This window comes from Callithrix jacchus, chromosome 12 (genome assembly GCF_049354715.1).
Source record: "Callithrix jacchus isolate 240 chromosome 12, calJac240_pri, whole genome shotgun sequence".
NCBI classification, from domain to species: Eukaryota; Metazoa; Chordata; class Mammalia; order Primates; family Cebidae; genus Callithrix; species Callithrix jacchus.
Window position 1 is genome coordinate 79539166 of NC_133513.1, and position 21809 is coordinate 79560974.

Genomic DNA, 21809 nt, shown 5'->3' on the forward strand with positions numbered 1-21809 from the left:
GTTCCCGTCCCCTAACAATGGAAGAATGTTTAGAATGAAAGTCTCTGTCAGGCTGTGAACCTATGTGAGATGTGGAACAGATCCTTCAACTAACCCCAATGGACAGGTCATGAGATCAAGAAATAAAATCTCTAATGTTGTAGCGTAACTAATGTCTTGTCTGACACGGTTTTATGACAGCTACTTCAGCTACTCTACTTTCTTACTATCAGAACTTGCCTACCTCTCTAGAAGCACAAAGTACTAAATATTCTTCTTTCCAGGCTCCCTTGCAGCTAAGAGTAGCTGTGTGGCACAGTTCTGAACAAGGAAATAAAAGGAAAATTCTACTTGTGTTCCTACTATTTTCTACCTTCCAAAAGGGGATTATAAAGAGTACTCTCTTCTCCCATTTTGCTGCTGCATTTAGTTGTATGTAGACATGAGGTAGCTATCTTTTAACTAAGAGGATAAGCCTAAGAATTAAGTCACTATGTTAAGAAAAGCCACTGAGTGGCTACACCAAACCTGAATTTATCACCTCAGGTGATAAGACTTACTGCTATGTGAGATTATAAATGTCTTCAGTGTTTGGATGGACGCTAATCAGGAATATTTTGTGAGTTACAGCTGAATGCATTCTAACTAATTGTGTAAGGAATGTGCAAATTTCTGTCTCTGATGCCCTATCACTCTAAAATTTTAGAAGCCAATATAAACCAGCAAGTCAGGTTCAATACCCAGGAAGCAAAAGCATCATTTGGAAGAACTAAACAAATGAGAAGTTCATTTAGTGATAAAACCTTTTGGTTAAAGATAGAATCCATGTGCTAATATTAGAAAAAGACAGTAAGCTTTCTATCATTGGAAGAGAAGCATAAGAGGCCACATTAGAAAAGGATATTCATAAGTGAATTCATTCTTGGTATTTAGGTTCAGAATTAGCTCATAAAATAATTTCATAGTTAGCTACCTGCCTAGGAAATTTTTTTGCCGAACTAGTAAAAAAAAAAAAAAAAACGTAAGAAAATAAAAGAAATACCAAACATATATGTGTTTCACCAGCAACAGAGCTTCAGAAGTTGGGAAGAAACTGATAAAGAAGTAGTTCCCTTGCGCTTCAGTGGTTACTTACAAGTCATTTGTATCACTTTACAACCTAATTTACATGTAATCTACCACCTTTTTTTTTTTTTAATTTTTTATTGGTTTTTAGGTTTTGGGGTACATGAGCAGAGCGTGTATGACAGTTGCGTAGGAACACACATGGCAGTGTGCTTTTCTTTCCTTCTCCTCTTCACCCACATTTGGCATTTCTCCCCAGGCTATCCCTCCCCACCTCCCCCTCCCACTGGCCCACCCCTTTTCCCCCCAATAGACCCCAGTGTTTAGTACTCCCCTTTTGTTCCATCTCTTTTAAAAAAAAAAGTGTCTCCATTACCTCTCAATTAAAAATACTTCTATGAGTGTAATTCTTAATTTATTATTAAATATTCCACTGAATATTGACAATTTTACATAGTACTCATTGAAAAATCTAGACCTGGAAAAGAGATCATTCAGTGTTTTTTGAAGAAGTCACAGAATCCTTAAAACCAGAGTAGGCAGGGTATGGCAAATAAAACGCAGACACTTTAACATGAGAAACAAAATCTCCAAAATTGTTCTCCTACCTACCCTATCTGCCATATTCCACTTTCACCATCAGTTTCAGAAGTTTCCACCACATGGTTTGGCTCCAGTGAGCCACCCCCTACAACAGCCACAGACACGAATTGGATCTGTCTTTTTATATTAGCAGATAAGTTCAATTACTTCATGATATTCTGTTACATGCTGGCGAATAACTGATATTGATAATGCAGGAATTTGGTCTTATTTTTTACACATAAACTACAAAAATAGAATTGCATGGCCTAGAAGAAATGTCAGGTGGTGAGAAAATAGGTTTCTGTGGGTTATCTGGGGCCAAGAGTGCTGGGTGCAGAAGGATGAGTAGATAATACAGTGTCCACCTCAGTACAGTTGCCAGTGAGCTGTCAGGAATCACAAGCAGATTGAGGGAAGCTTCAATAGGAGGAATGGAGGTAGTGGAAAATGATTCATGAACCCTTCTGAGTAATAACAAATACTTCTAAAAACCATATCATGAGTTCTAATATAATTTTCTTGTCTGTGGTCAGCTACTTTTGGAATCACTTGTTCTTTTAGGCTCCCTAAATTTTACAATAAATACTGTGGTGTCATTAGAAAAATTATCACAAGCCTTGGAAACCCTGATTGCCTAATCCTCCAGCAGTTAATGTTCATAGAAACAGCCTCTAGGATACCAATTCATCAAAACCAGTTCCAGGTTCATTCTGATTCAATAAATTATGTAGAGATTAAGTCATACATAAATGGATGTTAATATTATCATTATTAATATTGTTTTTATTTTCAAACCTCAAAGTTTATTTTTGAAATACAGATTAATTTTTTCCCTAATATGCTAAAGGTTTTACATACATACAAAGGTATGGTCTGGGGTTTAGACATTTGCTTTGCAGTCTGGGAGCGCCTAGTTAACTAATAATTATAAATGCAATTAGTACTTTCAGGCAATCAGTGCCAGATTGTCATATCTCATTCTTTGGGACATGAGGCGAGGTATTTTGCAATGCCCAAAAATAACTTTGAAAATAGTATTTAGCAAACTGTTTGGAGCCTCTTCCCTCCCACCCAACACAGATGATATACAAGATGTAACTTGAAGATTTACATATTAAGTTGAATATTTTCTCCTTCATAATACTGACCTTTTGACACTTACACATTCATCCCAAATACAGTTTCACTAATTATCAAGGCCCAGGCACTAGTATAATTCTGGACATATAAACCTTAAGTATTCTATGATTAAATGGGTCCATGAGTGAGTGAGTGAGTGAGTGAGCAAATGATAAAAGAACAGATAAATTAATTTAGAACTTCTGCTCTGAGGAGTGCCTTCCCAGCCAGTAACACTTTTAATATCTACACTAATGGCAAAGCTTTGTGGTTTGGGGTGAATTTGATTAATGAAAAGAGTCAAAAAATCATTTAGAATAAGTCTGGGGAATAAGGGACACAATCCAGTGGGATAAGGACACTTAGGAAAACACAAGGCATGACCAAAATAGTGCAAGTCTGACTTTCTAGTAATTGGGTTCTAAAGGCAATTCCAGAGATGATTTGAGCATCCACAACTCTGAACTAAGCATGTTAACCCCAGAGCGACTTCTTAGAAAGACTATATGTTATTTTGAATGAAGGAAAACTGACATGCTGATTTTGTTTCTCTAGTTTAGACTCATACATTTATGGTCAAGGTTTATATCTTATTTTGTAAATGTGGTTAGGGGAAAATACCATTTTTCTCATCTGTAAGATGAAGGATAAAACTAGATGATTCCTATAAACTTTCCCCGTACTAACATTCAATAACTCTCTATATAAATAAATAGGTTAAACATTGTTCACATGTATTCAACCATTCTCACTAACATTTTAGAGGTTTTATATTAAAGGGAGTCTCCCTTAAACAACCCCAAGGCCTCAAAGGAAATCATGCTTTAGGTAAATGGCTGCTGGAACAAGATATATGAGACAAACGTCTCTCCCCTCTCTCTCTCTCTCTCTCTCTCTCTCTCTCTCTCTCTCTCTCTCTCTCTCACACACACACACACACACACACACACACACATCCCTCTGCCCATTCTCAGTAAACTGTCCCCAAATACGGACAATTATAGAAGTCAACATAGTAGTTCACTAGTTCACATTCATTTGAAATCACTTATATAATGTGTACAGAGTAAAGCTGTTCTTTAAATGATCTGTCAACTTTGCACTAAGTAGTTACAACTTCAAAAGCGGAGGAAGTGCCTTCAAATGAAAGTATGACAGCAGGCTTCAGAATGTCCTGCTTCCGATTGTGTCCAAAATATTTTATTCTGTAGATTCCAGGCTGGGCAGTGTCTGGAATATGCCATTCCACTGTTGCATTACTCAGACCCAGGAGTCCCTTGTGCCAGTAAAAACTGTTGACAGAAAACAAACAACAAGCAAGGCTCAATTTTACTCTTAAAAATGTGTAATTAGAAAAATACATGATTATTCATTCAAGGAATAATCAGGGACTACCTACAATGAGCAAGGCACTATCTAGAAGTTGAGGATACAGCAATGACCAAAACAGACAAAAATGTCTATTTTCTAAAAGAGAAACTTTAAAAAACAGCAATTTGTAGAAACAGCTTTACTTGTTCTACCTTTCTACCTACCTAAACTTTATTTATCCCAGGAAAACTTACTTGATAGCCACAAGATGTCTTTCCTGCTGTAGAATTGCAAAGCACTCTTTTAGCCCTTACTTTCACATCGAGATTCATTTGTTAAATATATAAATATATAATATAAATATTATTATATATATTTATATTAATATATATTTATATGTATACATTTATAAATAATAATAAATATATTTATATATAATATAAATATTTATATATACACCACATATTCTCACTCATAGGTGGGTGATGAAAAATGAGAACACACGGACACAGAAAGGGGAGTACTAAACACTGGGGTCTATTGGGGGGAAAAGGGGAGGGCCAGTGGGAGGGGGAGGTGGGGAGCGATAGCCTGGGGAGAAATGCCAAATGTGGGTGAAGGGGAGAAGAAAAGCAAAGCACACTGCCATGTGTGTACCTACGCAACTGTCTTGCATGCTCTGCTCATGTACCCCAAAACCTATAATCCAATAAAAAATTAAAAAAATAATAATAATAATAATAATAAATTTATAATTATATACATATATTTAACGAATACAGGTACCCAACTCTTTTCTAGAAGTACTGAGAGTACAGTAAGGAGCAAGACAGACATGGTCCCAATATGAAGCTTATGTTCTACTGGGTTGAGGATGAAAATAAATGCAATAAACAAACAAAGCAATAAATATGAACATCTTAAGAATGACAAGTGTAATGTAGAAAACAAGACAGAAGCTTTTTAAGGGAGATGTTGTTTAAACTGAGTATGCAGAAATCTGGAGGAAAAAACATTCTAAGAGGAAGGAACTGAAAATATGAAGTGTCCAAAGCAGGAACAAACTTAATGTGGCCAAAAAGCAGAAAGCAGGTCAGTTGGTACAGGGAATAGTACACCATGGAAGAATGGTTGAGAGGAGAAACAGATGGAACCAGATCATGTTGGTTCCTGCAGATCACAGCAGAGAGTTCAGATACTCTTCTAGACTCAGTGAGATACAATGGGCTAACTGACTGACATCCTGAGTTATGTTGAAAGTGAATCTCTTAGGCACAGAGAGTGTGCTCAACAGAATGTTGAGCACAGTGATAGGTTCAGTACTCTCAACAAATATTTGATTATACTGCTGTGAATGAACAAGGCAGAGATCTAAACATCACCTCAGTATTGACTATTAGCTAAAAACTTTTAGGATGTAAACAAATCATTTTTTATTACTTGTATAACCTTCTTAACAATAAATATACATTACTTGTTTCAAAATTTACCTACACCCTAGAGTTCTAAATACCAAAGAAAAAATTATGTCCGTATTTGTATATGGCTATCAAATGGGCCATGGCCAAATTCTCATTTTCATTTAACCATCTGAACCATACTAACATACTTACATTTAACAAACTAATACCACTTAGTTTGATGCAATCTGAATTAGACACAAATTGCCAAAAACTGTACCCACTTCCATGCCACTGTCCTGGAATGTGGAATTTATAGGCTTGGGAACAGAAATATTGTCTTATTTCAGGCACATTGTCAAATCTTCAAAATACCTATTCAGCTCGGGAATTTGGTAGCAAAAGGCAAAGAGATATGTCTCTCTGAGGAAATTGCATGAGCATATTATCTCCTTGCTCAAGTCATTAAGCACCCGAGTATATAATGTTTCAGTAACTCAAATGAAGAATCATTGATCTTATACAAACATGCAATACATGTCAGATGTAGACTCAGTTTCCCTATAGAAATACCAGGCTCTACAGAGAAATCTCAACACTTTTACTCTATATTCCTTTCAACCAATTTTCAAGAAAGCTAATTAGTTTTTACATGTCTGTAAGAATGGAAGCCATAACCTCATTAACACCTAATCTTATAGAAGCACAGACTACACTGTTTTGTAGAAAAATATAATCAAAATAAAATCCAATAAATCAATTAAATATGTCCAGAAAGCTCCTTGGGAATTTGATATCATTAATACCGTATATTGAGCCAGTCTTTTCATTTGCCTTCCCTGCATTACAAGCCAACTGTTTTCAAAGCTTGAAAGACAAAAATATTCAATAGATACGCTCACCGAGTCTCCCAGGAAGCATCGTTACACACTATCTGCCAGGATGTTGAAGTAGCCTCATATTTCTCCACAGTGAGGAAGGTCTGATGGGTCTGAAATGCAGTTAATAAAACTTATCAGGTGCTGCGCAGTCACAGAAGAAACCTGTCTGTAAATACTCCCCTTGTTGACCATATGTTAGCCTACCAATACCTTGTGTTAGAATTTCATCCAAATTCTTAGGTTTTCCTCTTAACATTCTATGGAATGTATTCAGAATGTTAATTTATCTAAGTCTATTAAAAAAACATGACTTTTTTAGAAATTTGAAAGTAGTATAATTTTAGCGTTAATAGCAAATTTTGGAAATTAGGGCAGAAAAGAGGCTAGGAATAAAACCTACTTGAGATTTTAAAAAGGTGTAAGTCAAGCCTTTTCATGACATGCTTAATGATCTATATATCCCAAGACTTTCTCTAGAAACCTCAAGATTCAGAAGGGAAAATAGTAAAGTTTCATTTATTTTCCATCTCCAGGTGAATGAATTACTAGTTAACGTATCTCCCTGAGTGAAAGAATTAAAAAGGATACATAAGTCTTTTCTATCCTGGGGCGATAAAAGAGATCTCTAGATTTTTTTTATAATAGATTCCTAGAAACCACATCACAAAAAGATTTTATTTTCTCATTGGAAGGGTATTATAATAGAAGAATTTGTTTTAGACCAAGAATTTAGCCTCAAACAAAGCACAGATTTGAATATGACAAAGTTAATAAAGACAAAGGCTATAAGTTGTCATTATCCCTTAAAATCCTTGAGATTGTGACCCTTAAAAGCACATGTCTAATTCACCTATATTTATCACAGTCTTTTACATCTGTCACTTACTGGCACTCAAATAACCTTTTGCTAAATGGATCACTTATTTACATGTGGACCATGTAACTGTTTATTATTCTCCTCTAAGTATTCAACTGATGAATTACATTCAATAAAGAAGTTTTCATAACCATAAGAACTTGTAAAGAGAGCTATTTCTGTCTAGGGCAAATGACATTGCAAAAGCCTTAGATGGAGAAGATATGATAGACCCTTTGAATACATCTAGAGTATAGGCTGAAGAACAAGTCTAGGCCTGTGAATATCAGAGATAAAACATATGACAATCATTTCCCAACTGCTCTACCGTAATCTGTTCCAGATGCATGACTAGTTAATACAAGTTACTTTATCTCTCTAGGCCTCAGTTTATTTGTCTGTAAAATCGGGGTAATAAAATTTAACTCATTGGGTAGTCATAAGGATGGAATTAATCATGTGCTAATGAACATAAAGCACTTTAATAGGAACATTTGCAAATAGTACCTGCAAAATAGTAAGGATTCCGTAAATAGTGATGATGATTACTAATAAAGAAGGGTGCTGGAAATTGTTTCATACCAGGTCCCAGAGCATTCTTTGAAATTAATTCTATTATCACTACAGTATTTTAAATGTTTTGTTCTTCTGCTTCTCAATGGCAATAATGATGATAGAATTTCTCTACCCCAGGGATATCAAATGACAGCTAAACCTGCAGTTTTGATACATTGATATCTTCAGAATATCAAGACTTCCTAAAGAAATTATTTCAAACAGGTGCATAATGACTACCTAAGATTTTCCCCCAATGTCATATTTGAGAATGTCATATCACCACAATTGTTATCTTGGCAATAATGACATTTTAATGAACAGCAATGGGAATGTTCTTTTGGAAGAAAGGTATTTTGGATTACAAGTGACTATGGGCCCTAGGAAGAATAGCTCATTGATAGAAGTAATGCATCCTCAGCCATAGTAAAAACCATGCCCTTGAAATCATAGTCATATGCCCACTCTTTTTTCACTACAAATTTTTTATTGAGTTTTTACAACTAGAATGTGTCCAGTTATTGCTTGTATAAATTAATTTTATTAATAGATACATTACATATGTATATAGTGTATCATATAATGATAAAAACAAGTCTGATATGCTTTATAAAAAAGCTCTTAACAACTATTACCCCTGGAAAGCAGGTTTGTGGATGTAAGAGCACTTATATATTCTATTTTCTGTACTTCTTTATTGTTTTTGCATTGGACATGTATTTTGAATGTCATTCTCTGGGTTTGATAAATAAATGCACCATTAGCACCAGTAGTAAAGAATAGGGAAATGGCCAATGCAAGATAAAGCAAAGCACATGGGCCAGGACTCCAAGTCAGGAGAGTATCCACCCAGGCATCCATGACCATCCCACAACAGTATAGTTAGGACCGGAGATGGTGGTGTAGAGGAGGAGAAGAGGGCCAAAAAGAGAGGAAGGAGCCAAAGACACATGTCCTTCACTTGGCTCTTTGATTATTTCACTACTTTTGGTAGAGTTCAATAAATCTGAATACAGCCATGCATCGGATACATCCTGAGCAGTGCATCATTAGTCAACTTCATCATTGTATGAGCATCACAGAATGTACTTACACAAACTTAGAGTAGCCTCCTACACACCTAAGCTGTATGGTATAGCCTGTGGCTCCTCGGCTACAAATTTGTACAGCCCGTTACTGTATTGAATGTTGTAGGCAATTGTAAGACAATGGTAAGTATTTGTGTATCTACACATACCTAAATGTAGAAAAGGTACAGTAAAGGTACAGTATTATAATCTCATGGGACCACTGTCATAATACAGTTCATCTTTTATTGAAATGTCATTATATATGGTGCATAACTATATATATATATATATATATATATATATGTATGTGTATATATATATGGGATTGCAGTTAACATCTTGACAGACAATGCAGTCATACATGCATTATGTTATACATGGTCCTAAATAGAGCCAATCATATGTTTCCTGTGTGCTTTTACCCCCACTCAATCCACATTAACTGTACTTATTGAATATTTTCCCATACCTATAAAATTAGATGGAAAACAAGTTGGCACATTTTATCTTTATGTTATTAACCTCTAGAGGGATATTTAAATGAATGAATGGCTAAAAACTAAATTTACATTTGTAAAAGAAAATCATTGATGCCTACCTCGTTTTGTACTGAATTCTTCGGATTAGCACCTACAAATATAACTTCAGCAACTTCTCCCTGAAAATAAAAATTCATTTAATAACTTTAATAAAAGGATTCTTGCTATACTCATATTTTGGGCATTATTTATTACAAATTCTATGATTTAGGGTGCCTTTATAGATTTCATTCTATTTAATCAAGTAAGTTATCTGCTAAGAATATTAACCCTTGCAACAACGGACATAGGAATGTTTGACCAATTAGTTTGCTTTTGGTAGATTCAGACACAAGTGAAGATCTAGAGCTTAGTTCACATTAGTGACAGCACATTAAAATGGCTTCTTCAGCCCTTGATAATTTCTTACACCTCTCTCCCACACAAATACAAGGGATCATTTGAATTAAATCAGAACAGTCAAAACTTTCCACAGATGACTCAAATTTATGCTTACATTTATAGTTAAGCTTATATTTTTACAAGAGATGGAGTGTCAGGATGTGTATTTATCCTCCCACCTGAAACAACTAAAAAACTGGACAAAATATATGTTAAACAATGGTTTTTCAAGTGACAATGAAAGACAGTGATATTTGAGTGGCAGCAAAAAAAAAAGATGAACCCTGTAATCCACCAGCTCAATGTCATCAGAGTTTACAGGTCACAGCAGAAGGAGGCAGAATTCAGGGCAAGTCAGGCAGTCTAAGCTGAGGATATGGAGGTGGGAGCCCACAAATGCCAAACAGTCTTGAGTTTATAGCACAGAGTATCACAGAGAGGATACTGCACAGAGACAGAAATCTGGAGATTTGCAGAAAGCTCCCTCAAGTTTGCATGCATGTAAGGGAACTACTGGAAACCAGGAAAAGAATGGGCTAACAGAATTACAGAGAACAGTCCCCAGGCTCACAGAGAGATGTGACAAGGTTCTGTTCCCACCAAACCAGACTGGAAAACCTCATAATTCAAAAGGATTTTACCTCAGTGGGTGAGGGGATGGGGGTGCAGGGGGAAGTGGGGAAGGGATTTGCTGAAGATGAAAAGCTGTTCTGGCCTTGCCTAAAAAGGCAAGGTAATATGACAGGTAAAAGCAATAAAACTAAGTACTAGTTCTTTGAGGACACACATTACCAAAATTAGAAAGAAAGAGGGGATGTCATTGTCAACCCTTCAGAAATTAAAGGGATTAAAAAAGATTACCATGAGCAATAACAACTTTTATATTACATCAACAAATTAAACTCATATGAAATGGAAAAATTCCTAGAAAGATGCCAATTCCTATAAAGATAAATTCCTTAAAAGACACAAAATTGATGCAAGGAAAAAAAATAGGAAATCTGAATGGGCATATAACAAGTAAAGAAATTTAATTAGTAATAAAAATTTTGCCATAAAGAAAAGCCCAGGTCCATATGGCCTTGCTGGTCTATCCAATCAAATATTTAAAGAGTAAATAATGCCAATCTTTTGGATACTTTTTCAGAAAGTAAAGGAGAAAACATTTCCCAACTAATTTTTGAAACTACTATTGCCCTGATACCAAAGGCAAAGACAACACATAAAAAGAAAACTACAAATATCCCTCATGAACATGAGTAGAAAACTCCTTACAACATATTAGCAAATCAAAATCAGCAACATCTAAAAAGGGTTATACACCATGACTAAATGGTATGGTATTTATTTAACATCTGAAAACCAATTAATGCAAATGACATATTAAAATAATAAAAGACAAAAATCACATTGTCACCACAATAGAAAAAACCATTTGCAAAAATCCGACACTTATTTCTGACAAAAACTCTCAATAAACTAGGTATAGAAGAGAACTTTTTCAGCATGATAAAAAGAATCTACAAAATTCCTAGAGAAAACATCATACTAAATGGTGAAAAACAATATTTTTCTACTAAGATCAGAAACAAGACAAGAATGTCCAGTTTCACAACTTCTATTCAACATTGCATTGGATTTTGAGCAAAAAAGAACAAAGCTGAAGGTACCACACAACCTGACTTCCAAATATACTACAAAGCTATAGTAATCAACACTGCATAGTACTGGCCTAAAAGCAGACACATAGACCAATGGATCCCAGAAATAAGCCCACACATTTATGGTAAATTGATTTTTGACAATTTGCCAACAATGCACAATGGGGAAGAAACAGTCTCTTCAATAAATGGTACTGGAAAATATCCACATGCGGAAGAAAGTATAAGTTTCTTATCTCACAACATATATAAAAATTAAAAATGGTTTAAAGATTTAAATGTAAGACCTGAAACTATAAAACAACTGAAAGAAAATCTAGAGGAAGTTGGTGTAGGCAATGGTTTTTTTTAAGTATGACCCCAAATGCAAAAGCAAAAACAGACACGTGATTATAGCAAACTAAACAGTTTCTGCACAACCAAAGAAATAATTAACAAAGTGAGGAGACTACCTAAGGAATTGGAGAACACATTTGCAAACTATACATCCAATAAAGAGTTAATATCCAAAATATATAGGGTTCTCAAACAACTCAGTAGCAAGAAAACAAATAACCCAATTTAAAAATAAGCAAAAGACATGAATAAACATTTCTCAAAAGAAGATATGTAAATGCTCAACAGGGTATTTTTTTTAATTTTCAACATCAGTGATTATCAAAGAAATGCAAATTAACACTAAAATGAGATATCACATCACACTTGTTAGAATATATTTTAAAAAGACAAAAGATAAGTGTTGATAAGACTGTAGAAAAGGGTAACTTTAGCACACTGCTCATGGGAATGTGACTTAGTGCAGCCATCATGAAAAGCAGTAAGAGATTTCTCTAAAAATAGAACTACTATAAAATATTAAACAATAATATCACTTCTGGGTATATATCCAAAGGAAATGACGTCAGTTTGTTAAAGAGATATGTGCATTTCCATGTTTATTGTAGCGCTGTTCAAAATACCCAAGATATGAAACAACCTAAGTGTCCATCAGTGGATGAGTGGAAAAAGAAAATGTAGTACATATACACAATGGAATACTATTCAGCAGTAAATGAGATCCTGACATTTGACACAACATGGATACACCTGGAGAACATTAGATTTAGTGAAATAAGCCAGATACGGAAAGATAAATACCACAGGATCTCACTTATATACAAAACCTATAAGAGTTAAACTCATAGAGAATAGAATGTTGGCAGAAGTTTGGTCACTAGGGGCTAAGAGATCAGGGGATTGGGGATCAAGGAATATAGAATTTCGGTTACACAAAGGGAATAAGTTCAAGAGGTCTATGGTACAACTTGATGACTGCAGTTAACAACAATGCATTGTATTTTAAAAATTGTTAAGAGAGTAGTCTCAAGTGTTCTCACAACAAAAAAATAATAGGTATGTGATGTAATGCACATGTTAATTAGCTCAATTGAGCCATTCCACATGTGTACATATTTCAAAACATCATCTTGTATACAATAAATAGATATAATTTTTATTTACCAATTAGAAAAGTAAGTAACATTTTTTAAAAGCAAAACATTCTACTGAAGGTTCTAACCAGTCCAATAAGGAAAAATAATTAGATGCATTCAGAAAAGAAATCTAGAAAGGAATACTTTTATTTTTATTCACAGATGACATGATGCTATATGTAGAAATTCCTAAGGAATCCAGACTCCCTTCTTACTCATCACCCCTCAAAAAATTATTGAAACTAATAACTGATTCAGCAAGCTTTCAAGGTACGAGATTGATATAAAACAGCAATGGTACAAATTCTGCTTCATTTCTATATGTTTTTCCTGTCCTTGATTTAAGAAACAACTCTTAGTTCCAGTGAATAGTTCTATGATCATTCATTTAAGGAAAGGAATAATTTGGATTTTGGAATTCCAATTTGACACAATTACCCACAATAAAATAAATATTTCCCCATTCTCATTACTTTTGCAGAAATAAAGACAATTATCAAAATTATCATTGTTAACAGCTGCTTTACAGCATGACTAGAGGCAAATGGTAACACTAAGTGACATCCTTCCCCTCATCTCCAAAAACAGGCCCCTAAAGGATTCCAAGGTCTGTACATGAGTCTTACCACTCTGTATTTAGGTTTTGCTGGCTGTAGGACATCCCCAAAAGTTCTGCCTATTGGTGCTCTATCCACTATATTAGGAATTAATGGAAGTATTAATTGCTTGAAAAATGGAGGTTCTGGACCTCTGCTCAGGTCGGCTACTGTGTCCTGGAACAGAGAGCATTTGTTAAGGAGTGCACATGTAGAGCCAAAGACCCTTTGCCCAGGCCACCAGCCCAGAAATGCCTTCATTAATGGAAGAGTACATGCACACATACACATACACACTCCAAGAGCTAACAACCTTCAGCAAAATAGGAAGGCAGTCTTGCTAAACATGGGCCTAGAAATTCATAATTTAAGCTCTTGTCATTGGAAGAAAGTTTTGGTCATAGGCAACTCTTTTATTCCCCTAGACAACATATGGACAGTGACGAGAGTGCAAGCTGGGAAGCACACTTTCGAATTGTGTGGCTTTGTACAGGCACCTAACATGCAAAAAGGTTTTTATAACACGACACTGTAATTTTTTTTTTTTTAAGTATTGAGCCAGTCTCACCCAGAGGCAGTACCAAGTTTTTTCCTAGATCCTTGTCTGTGGTAAGAAAAGAATATAATAAATATATTTTTAATTTAAAATGTAAGATTATCCTATATCTTGACTGGTTAATCTATATTGCCCACAATATTTACCATTTTTAAGTGTCATAAAAATACAAATATCCATCAAATATTCCTTGATATATATTAGGTTGGTGCAAAAGTAATTGCCATTTTGCCATTACTTTCAATGACTATTTAACGTTCTTTCTTATAGATTTATTCTTTACAATAGCATATGAGATAGGTTATGTATTACCATCCCATTTTGCAAATGAGAAAATAGGCTTGGACATGTTCAGTGGCTTCTTTCAAGATCACATAGCTAGTTTTAAGGTGCTTGACCAGAAATTTGACTGTAAAACAGATTTACACCAAATTAATTGCATTTTCTTCATTAAGTATTACTATAAAATTTAAAGAATCTATTTTCATAGGAAGAACTACAGACCTATGAGTGCAGTGACAGTTAAACAGTAGTTATCTCTAGAGCTGGGTTATAGGTTTATACTTTTCTGTATAATCTGATCTCCTACAAGTAGGTTTGGCCTTTATAATAGAAATAAATAAAACAGTTCTTCAAAAAAGTAACCTAAAACTGAGAGCAAAATTATGATAAAACTAAAGTAAATATCAATTAATTAAAATATGTGCAAATGAATTATATAAAATACTGAAACATACAATCAGTAACTAATAATATAGGCATAATGAAACTGTCAACATTCTCCTGATGCAACCTACAAAGACAGCCATTTGTTTCCCTTTAATATATTCAAGCTCTTTCTTTAAAAGGGCTTTTTTTCTTTGCCATATTGTTTCACATTTTTATCGAGGCTTACATATTATTATATAACTGCTTATTATTTTAAGCTCTTTATCCTATTTGTTGACTAACCTCTGACATCAGTTGCAGCTTCATAAACAACTGCATCCAAAGGGAAGATTTCCACAAGTGAAGTTCCCTTAAATCAAGTAAACTTGTTCGGTGGTATATATTTTAGGTAGATACAGTGTGTTCATTACATCAAATCTAAGCTTCCATTGATTTAACAACTCATATTATTTTCTGAACCACCAAGAAAGTAAAAGATTGCTACTAATTATAATAATAAGAATCCTCTGACTGGAAAATGCATCTCAATTTCAGAGATGCTATGATGTGGAAAGTGGGAATCTTAGAATGCTGACCTACTCAACTCTTGGAGTAAGTGGGGAGAACGTGGCAAGGATTAGAGAACACAGATTCAACTCCCAGGTGTAGTAAAAGCTTCATTACTTATCTTCAAGCCTATGTGCTCATCTGAAAACTGGGGCGAAATGGTATCTCCTTAACTTCACATGATGGCTGTAAAAGTAATGAGATGGTATATACGAAAGAGCTGCCACCATGGAAGGATGTTAATTAGATCCAAAATCTGGAAATAAAGTTTATTTCTTTTATTTTCTTAGAGATACCACAAAGCTATAAATTTTGTAAAATATAAAGATTGTCAAAGAAATTGAACACTCCAAGCTAAGGTTCTCTGTTGCTTCTCTCTGCATCTCCTTACCCAGACACAGACACATACAGACCCACACACACATACACATGCACAAACAATATTTGATTACCGTAGCAATGGCCTTAGCAAGGTTTCTGAAGAGCTGAATGTAAGCAGATAACGTGTGTGGTCCATAAATTGTAGATGCTGCCTCATATCTCTGAGCCTGTGGGAAAGGCAGAGAGAGTTGTATATGGTCCTGCACATATAAATCCATTTACAGAGGTCTAGCGTTTTAGGTAATTGTGATGTTTGACATCTCACCATTATCTGAAACTAGCACAATCATCAAGATTACATATGACCAAAGAGGAAGGGCATTTCTATTTACTGGCCAAAGTAAGTGACTCCCTTGTTACTTGTTAAAAGGAATGTGTTCTCTCTGCTTATGCCATTTAGACTGTCACTCCATTTACTATGAAAGAGGGTGCTAGCTCCTGAACTTTAGTCTATAATAAGTACTTGTAATATAAATGTTTTCCCCAAGGTCATATATCAGAAGAAACCAAAATAAAAAGAGTCTTAATAACTTCTGAATAAACAGTTAGAAGGTACTAACTGGAGAAGGACATTTAATCCATCACAGAGCCATAAAACTGAACCGATGCATCTTTTACCTAACCTCTAGGCCTTTGGTTCTTCTACAGAAACCTCAATGTCATCAAATGTAAAACCAGCCTCCCCACTCCAGACATACGAGCTTCCTCCATAGTGAATGTCATCCTTCCAGTCTCCCATATGAGGACCAGCCAGCAGTTACCCTAGACTCCTCTCTCCCTCATTCTGTATTCTGTAAGTCTCCAAATCTGATAATTCTGCCTCCTTCAAATCTCCTGAATTCTTTCATTTTCCTGTCTTACTTTCTCCTAAGGTAAAAGTAGATTTTACCTTAGTTCAAGTCTTCATCTCTCACCCACATTATTTTTAACTTTAATATTAGGTTCAGGGGTACATGTGTAGGTTTGTCATATAGGTAAATCATGTGTCATGAGGGTTGGTTATACAGATTATTTCGTCAGCCAGGTAATAAGTAAAGTACCTGATAAGTAGTTTTTTGATCCTCTCGCTCCCCGTAACCTTCACCCTCAAGCATACATGTCCATGCCTTGACCAGATCTTAACTACACTACAGCTTCTTAATCAGTCCTCTGTCTATACACAAGCTCTTACAATTAATTTTCTATACTGCCATCCTATTGACCTTTATAAATCACAAAATTTTATCAAAACACTCTCTTGCTTAGAATCCTACTGGAGTTCCCCCAAAGCCTTCCTTACTGAATGAAAGCTCCGTAACACAGCATATAAAACTATCCATCAGCTAATCTGTCTCCCACTCTGGCCCCCATCTCATTACCATCACCTTCCCCATGCTTACTCCATGCTACTGAACTAATTATGGTCCATCAATATGCCTGTCCTCTGGACCTTTGCATGTATAGTTTCTTCTAAATGGGATACATTCTTTACGTTTTTGTTTTTGTTTTTGTTTTTTTTTGAGACGGATTCTTGCTCTTGTCACCCAGGCTGGAGTGCAATGGCATGATCTTGGCTCACTGCAACCTCTACCTCCTGGGTTCAAAGAATTCTCTTCCCTCAGCCTCCTGAGTAGCTGAGATGACAGGTAGCCTGGCTAATTTTTGTACTATTAGTAGAGATGGGGTTTTACCATGTTGGCCCTGCTGTTCTCAAACTCTTGACCTCATGATATGCCCACCTCAGCCTCCCAAAGTGCTGGGATTACAGACATGAGCCACCAGACCTGGCCACATTCTTACTTTTTATTTGCCTAACCCTCACTTGTTCTCAAGAGCTCATACAGTTGGTATGTTTTCCTGAACAGTCCAAGTCCTCAAATATCCAGTCTGGGCTGGTGATCTTTCTCTTTATTTTTATATCACCTTGTGCATGACTTTCATGAAAATGTAACCATCTGTTCTCCTTTCTGTCTTTATACCAGACTCTTGACTTCTAGTAATCTTGAGGGAAAGGACAGATTCCTTTCATCATTATGCCCCAGAAAGTTGCTAGCACAGTATCTGTCACAATACATATCTGTTGAATAAGTGAAGTAATAGCAGTATTTCTTGCAAGAGTATATCCCTATGATATAGACAGGAGACAGGGAAATACTGGATAGAAGAGGGCGGTTCCCTGGCAAAGGCCCCACACTTAAGCCTGGAAACCTGCCGCCCTAAATGAGAACAGGCATTTCTGTTTTCACACCCAAACATTCCTGTTTTACTTTTTAGTTCACTATGCCCCCCATCCGCTACCTATAAAATCCCCAAAGCCCCAGCTCCATGAGCATACAAGGAGATGAACAAAAATGGAAGAATGGCAGAAAGGCACAGCAAAGAGAAGAGAAGGAGCATCTAAATGCTGAGAGGAGTTTGGCTGGGGATGGTCAGAAAGGAGATTGGCCACAGGACAGCCAAATTCCAGGGGAAGATCATCTTGCCACTTCATCCTCTTTCCAGCTCCCCATTCATTCAACTGAGAGCTACCTCTACTACTCCATAAAACCCTGTATCTATCCTTCATGTCCATGTGCAACATCATTCTTCCTGGACACTGGACAAGGACCTGGGTACCAAGAGGGCACTCAGCTATTTAACACTTAAGCCATCTGCAGACAGGAATGCTAAAGAAAGCACACTGTAAAACATGCCCACTTGGGCTTCAGGAGTAGCAGTCACCCAGACCCCCTACAGGGCTCACATGGAGTTTGCTCCAGCCAGCACCCAAAAGCACTCGCCCAGGCTCCTGTACCTCCCTGTCTGCATGTTCCCCCTCCCATAAGGGGTTTGCACAGCAGCCAAACAGATGAGCCACACCCCTGTCACACATACTGCAAGAGGGTTCAGGGAACTCTCCCATCTTACCTGGATCAGGAGACAAATTAATAGGGGTTCCTAACCTTGCTTGTGACATGGACTCCTTTGCCAGCGTGTTGAGACCTAAGGACCTCCCTCAGAATATTTCTAAATGTGTAAAATAAAATACATGGAATTGCCAAAGGAAACCAGTTAGGTTGAAATACACTTACCAGACAGTAACAAACCAATGTTGTGATACAGCAATGTATGTGCTTTGTTATTATACTATTGAATAATAAGATACATCTGTGGATCTAATAACTACTGTGATCATAAAATTGCAATAAGAGTAAGAGACGTTTCTAGGTCTGCAATAACTATATGTGATATGAAAATATCTCTGGTTCCTATTGGTGACAGAGGTACTGCTAAAATAATTTGTTTGTTTCCTATATTTATAATTGACAGAAACACTAAATAATAGTTAGAGGTAGTGAAGGAAAGATTTAATTATTCCTCTCAATGTTTACCATCATTAAGAGCCCTTTTTCAATGGGATTTCCTAGAAGGCAAGGACCTTCAAGAAAGCTAACAGAGAGTAGCAGGGCAGAGTTTACTCTTAGTATCACTGAATATTTACCAGAGGTTAGACTGCATGCCTCTGTATGCACTGCCATGATACACTAGCAGATATATTATTAACAGAAAGTATTAATTATGAGACTCTGGACTGCATTCATGTTTTACTTAAAAAGTACTTGGGCTGCTTTCTGGACTATTTATAAACAAGGAAATATTACCAGCTACCAGCCTCCCTGAAACTCTCTGGGACTCTGTTTCTTAATATTTATCATCAATATAATAATACCCTATTTCTGGATATGCTGTGAGGATTACTTTATATTACATTTGCAAAGTGCTTAACTAGTGCATTCAATAAAAACTACTAGTAGGAGTTTTCTCAGGTTCTACAGAGGCTAAAGGTATCAAATGCATTATGAATAGGGTTAGGAATATTATATGCCACAACCCAGGCTTATTCTCAGTGTCCCTGACAAAATAATTAATTTCAGGGAAAGTGTAAGTCAGTAAAACTAGAATTCTGACCTGAACTTAAAACGATGTATTTAAAACTCTTAAATACAATCTCTGGCTTATCATTCTCTTATCTGCTATACCTAAAATAAAATCATCTCTCAGAAACACGACTGCGAAAGTTTACAAAGCAAGTCTGCATTTGACACAATAGTCTTGACCAGGGTATAATTCATTTAAATGATAAGAACTTTTTGCTTTACCTGGTATTCTTCATAAGTGGCAATGTAATGTGTATAGACATTGCATAGACCTGAAATAACAACAGTCATATTCTGCATCCCATGAGATGCAAATTCCTAGGAGAGAAAAGTAAAACCCAGTAAAATTACTCTTCATCTTTAAGTATATTATCATTATATTATTCTTAACATACAAGCATTGATTACCTTATTAGTGTAAGATATTTTTCTTAACAAATTTTTCTAACTCTGTACTATAGTTGGACAAGTCAATGGATCTATAAACATCTTAAAGATCACAGTTGCCAATGTAGAAACTCCTTACTACTAAAATAGGGATTTAAAAAATCAACTTATTAATGGGTGGCTATTAGCTAACCAGAATAGTAATTTCCAGTCTAAGTAACAGGACATTTATGTTATGTCGTTTTAGAACCATTTACCATACTGCCTGAATATTTTAAAAAATCAAAAATACAGCACAGATAAAATACAAAGTTCCCCAAATGTGATACATTTCATTTAGGCTATTCACAGGAACTTAAGATATGACATACTTAGAGGTTATTTAGTATTTCATTTATAAAACCATTATCAAATTTTAAATCATTAATACATAAACACCAATAAAATACTTTTAACCTAATGTTATTCCCCTTATGTTTTTAAGTCTGGTTCCTATACCGCCAACATTTCATATTCACCTTGGCTATTAATTTCAAGAAATGTGGAATTCTAGTCATCTTAGAAGAGATTAAGTTAAAAGGTATCAGATCATAGGGATAGGGTATACTTTCCTGTTCACCAAATATGAACATGAAGATAGGTTATTTTATTTTTAACTTACTGCTTGAACTGCCTCCCGAAGTCTTCGTCCAGACATGGTCCTGAATCAAGAAAACAGTGATGTAAAAGTTTTCCTACTCAGAATGTGTGCAAAGTATATGGAAACACTTGCAGTGAAAGCCAAAAAATTACCCTGGCTCATCACACAATAGTAAAATATGTAGGAACTCAATGACTATGAAAAGCTAAACTTGACCTTTTTTCCTTCCTGTTCTAGCTTCAAAATAAATCCTAAGCTGAAAGTAGTCAGCTTGACCAAAAGAAAGAAACAGAATCAGTAATTATCACTGGCAAAGAGCATAATTATTTTCCATTCTTGAATCAACAAAATAATCAGTTGTATTCTATGTTTATTAAAGTTGAAGCAGGTAGAAAATACATTACTGTCCCTTTCTACAAAGAATTTACCATTTCATTTATTCATTTAATCCTTCAATAAACCATTGAGCATCTACTACTATTTCTAGGTGTGAAGAATTCAACAGTATGGAGCTTACATTCTAGGGAGAGGAGAGGGTTAATAAGCAAATAAAAACAGATGATGAGAAAAGCTATAGAGAATAACAAAGCAGGGTAAAAAGGAAAGGGAGTGATGGTGGTGCTGGTGCTGAAGTGATTGTTGTTGGTGGTGGTGGTGATGGTGGCGCTGGTGCTGATGTGGTTGTTGGTAGTGATGGTGGTGGTGATGGTGGTGCTGGTGCTGATGTGGTTGTTGGTAGTGGTGGTGGTGGTGATGGTGGTGCTGGTGCTGATGTGGTTGTTGTTGGTGGTGGTGATGGTGGTGCTGGTGCTGATGTGGTTGTTGGTAGTGGTGGTGGTGGTGATGGTGGTGCTGGTGCTGATGTGGTTGTTGGTAGTGGTGGTGGTGGTGATGGCGCTGGTGCTGATGTGGTTGTTGGTGGTGGTGGTGCTGGTGGTGCTGATGCTGATGTGGTTGTTGGTAGTGGTGGTGGTGGTGATGGTGGCGCTGGTGCTGATGTGGTTGTTGGTGGTGGTGCTGGTGGTACTGGTGCTGATGTGGTTGTTGGCAGTGGTGGTGGTGGTGATGGTGGTGCTGGTGCTGATGTGGTTGTTGGTAGTGGTGGTGGTGGTGATGGTGGTGCTGGTGCTGATGTGGTCGTTGGTAGTGGTGGTGGTGATGATGATGGTGGTGTTGATGGTGGTGGTGGTAGGTGAAGATTATATAGTGAAAGCAGGACTGGCATTCCTGTTAGACATTTGAGCAAAGAACTAAAGAGATAAAA

The 21809-nt window shown here is 36.0% G+C and overlaps 1 protein-coding gene across 7 annotated transcripts in view; it reads right to left on the minus strand.

The window, feature by feature from the left end:
* Nucleotides 1-1425: 1425 nt before the first annotated feature.
* LOC100390425 (neutral ceramidase) overlaps nt 1426-21809 on the minus strand; it is an 89155-nt gene continuing 68771 nt past the window's right edge. For all 7 annotated transcript variants that reach the window (XM_035268388.3, XM_035268385.3, XM_054243058.2 and 4 more), the window contains 7 exons: nt 20567-20606; nt 19741-19836; nt 15694-15789; nt 13501-13647; nt 9420-9479; nt 6362-6450; nt 1426-4040 (listed from right to left, as the gene is read on the minus strand). In XM_035268388.3, coding sequence (XP_035124279.3) covers nt 3851-4040; nt 6362-6450; nt 9420-9479; nt 13501-13647; nt 15694-15789; nt 19741-19836; nt 20567-20606 — 718 coding nt within the window. In that variant the 3' untranslated portion in view covers nt 1426-3850. The remainder of the gene's footprint in view (nt 4041-6361; nt 6451-9419; nt 9480-13500; nt 13648-15693; nt 15790-19740; nt 19837-20566; nt 20607-21809) is intronic.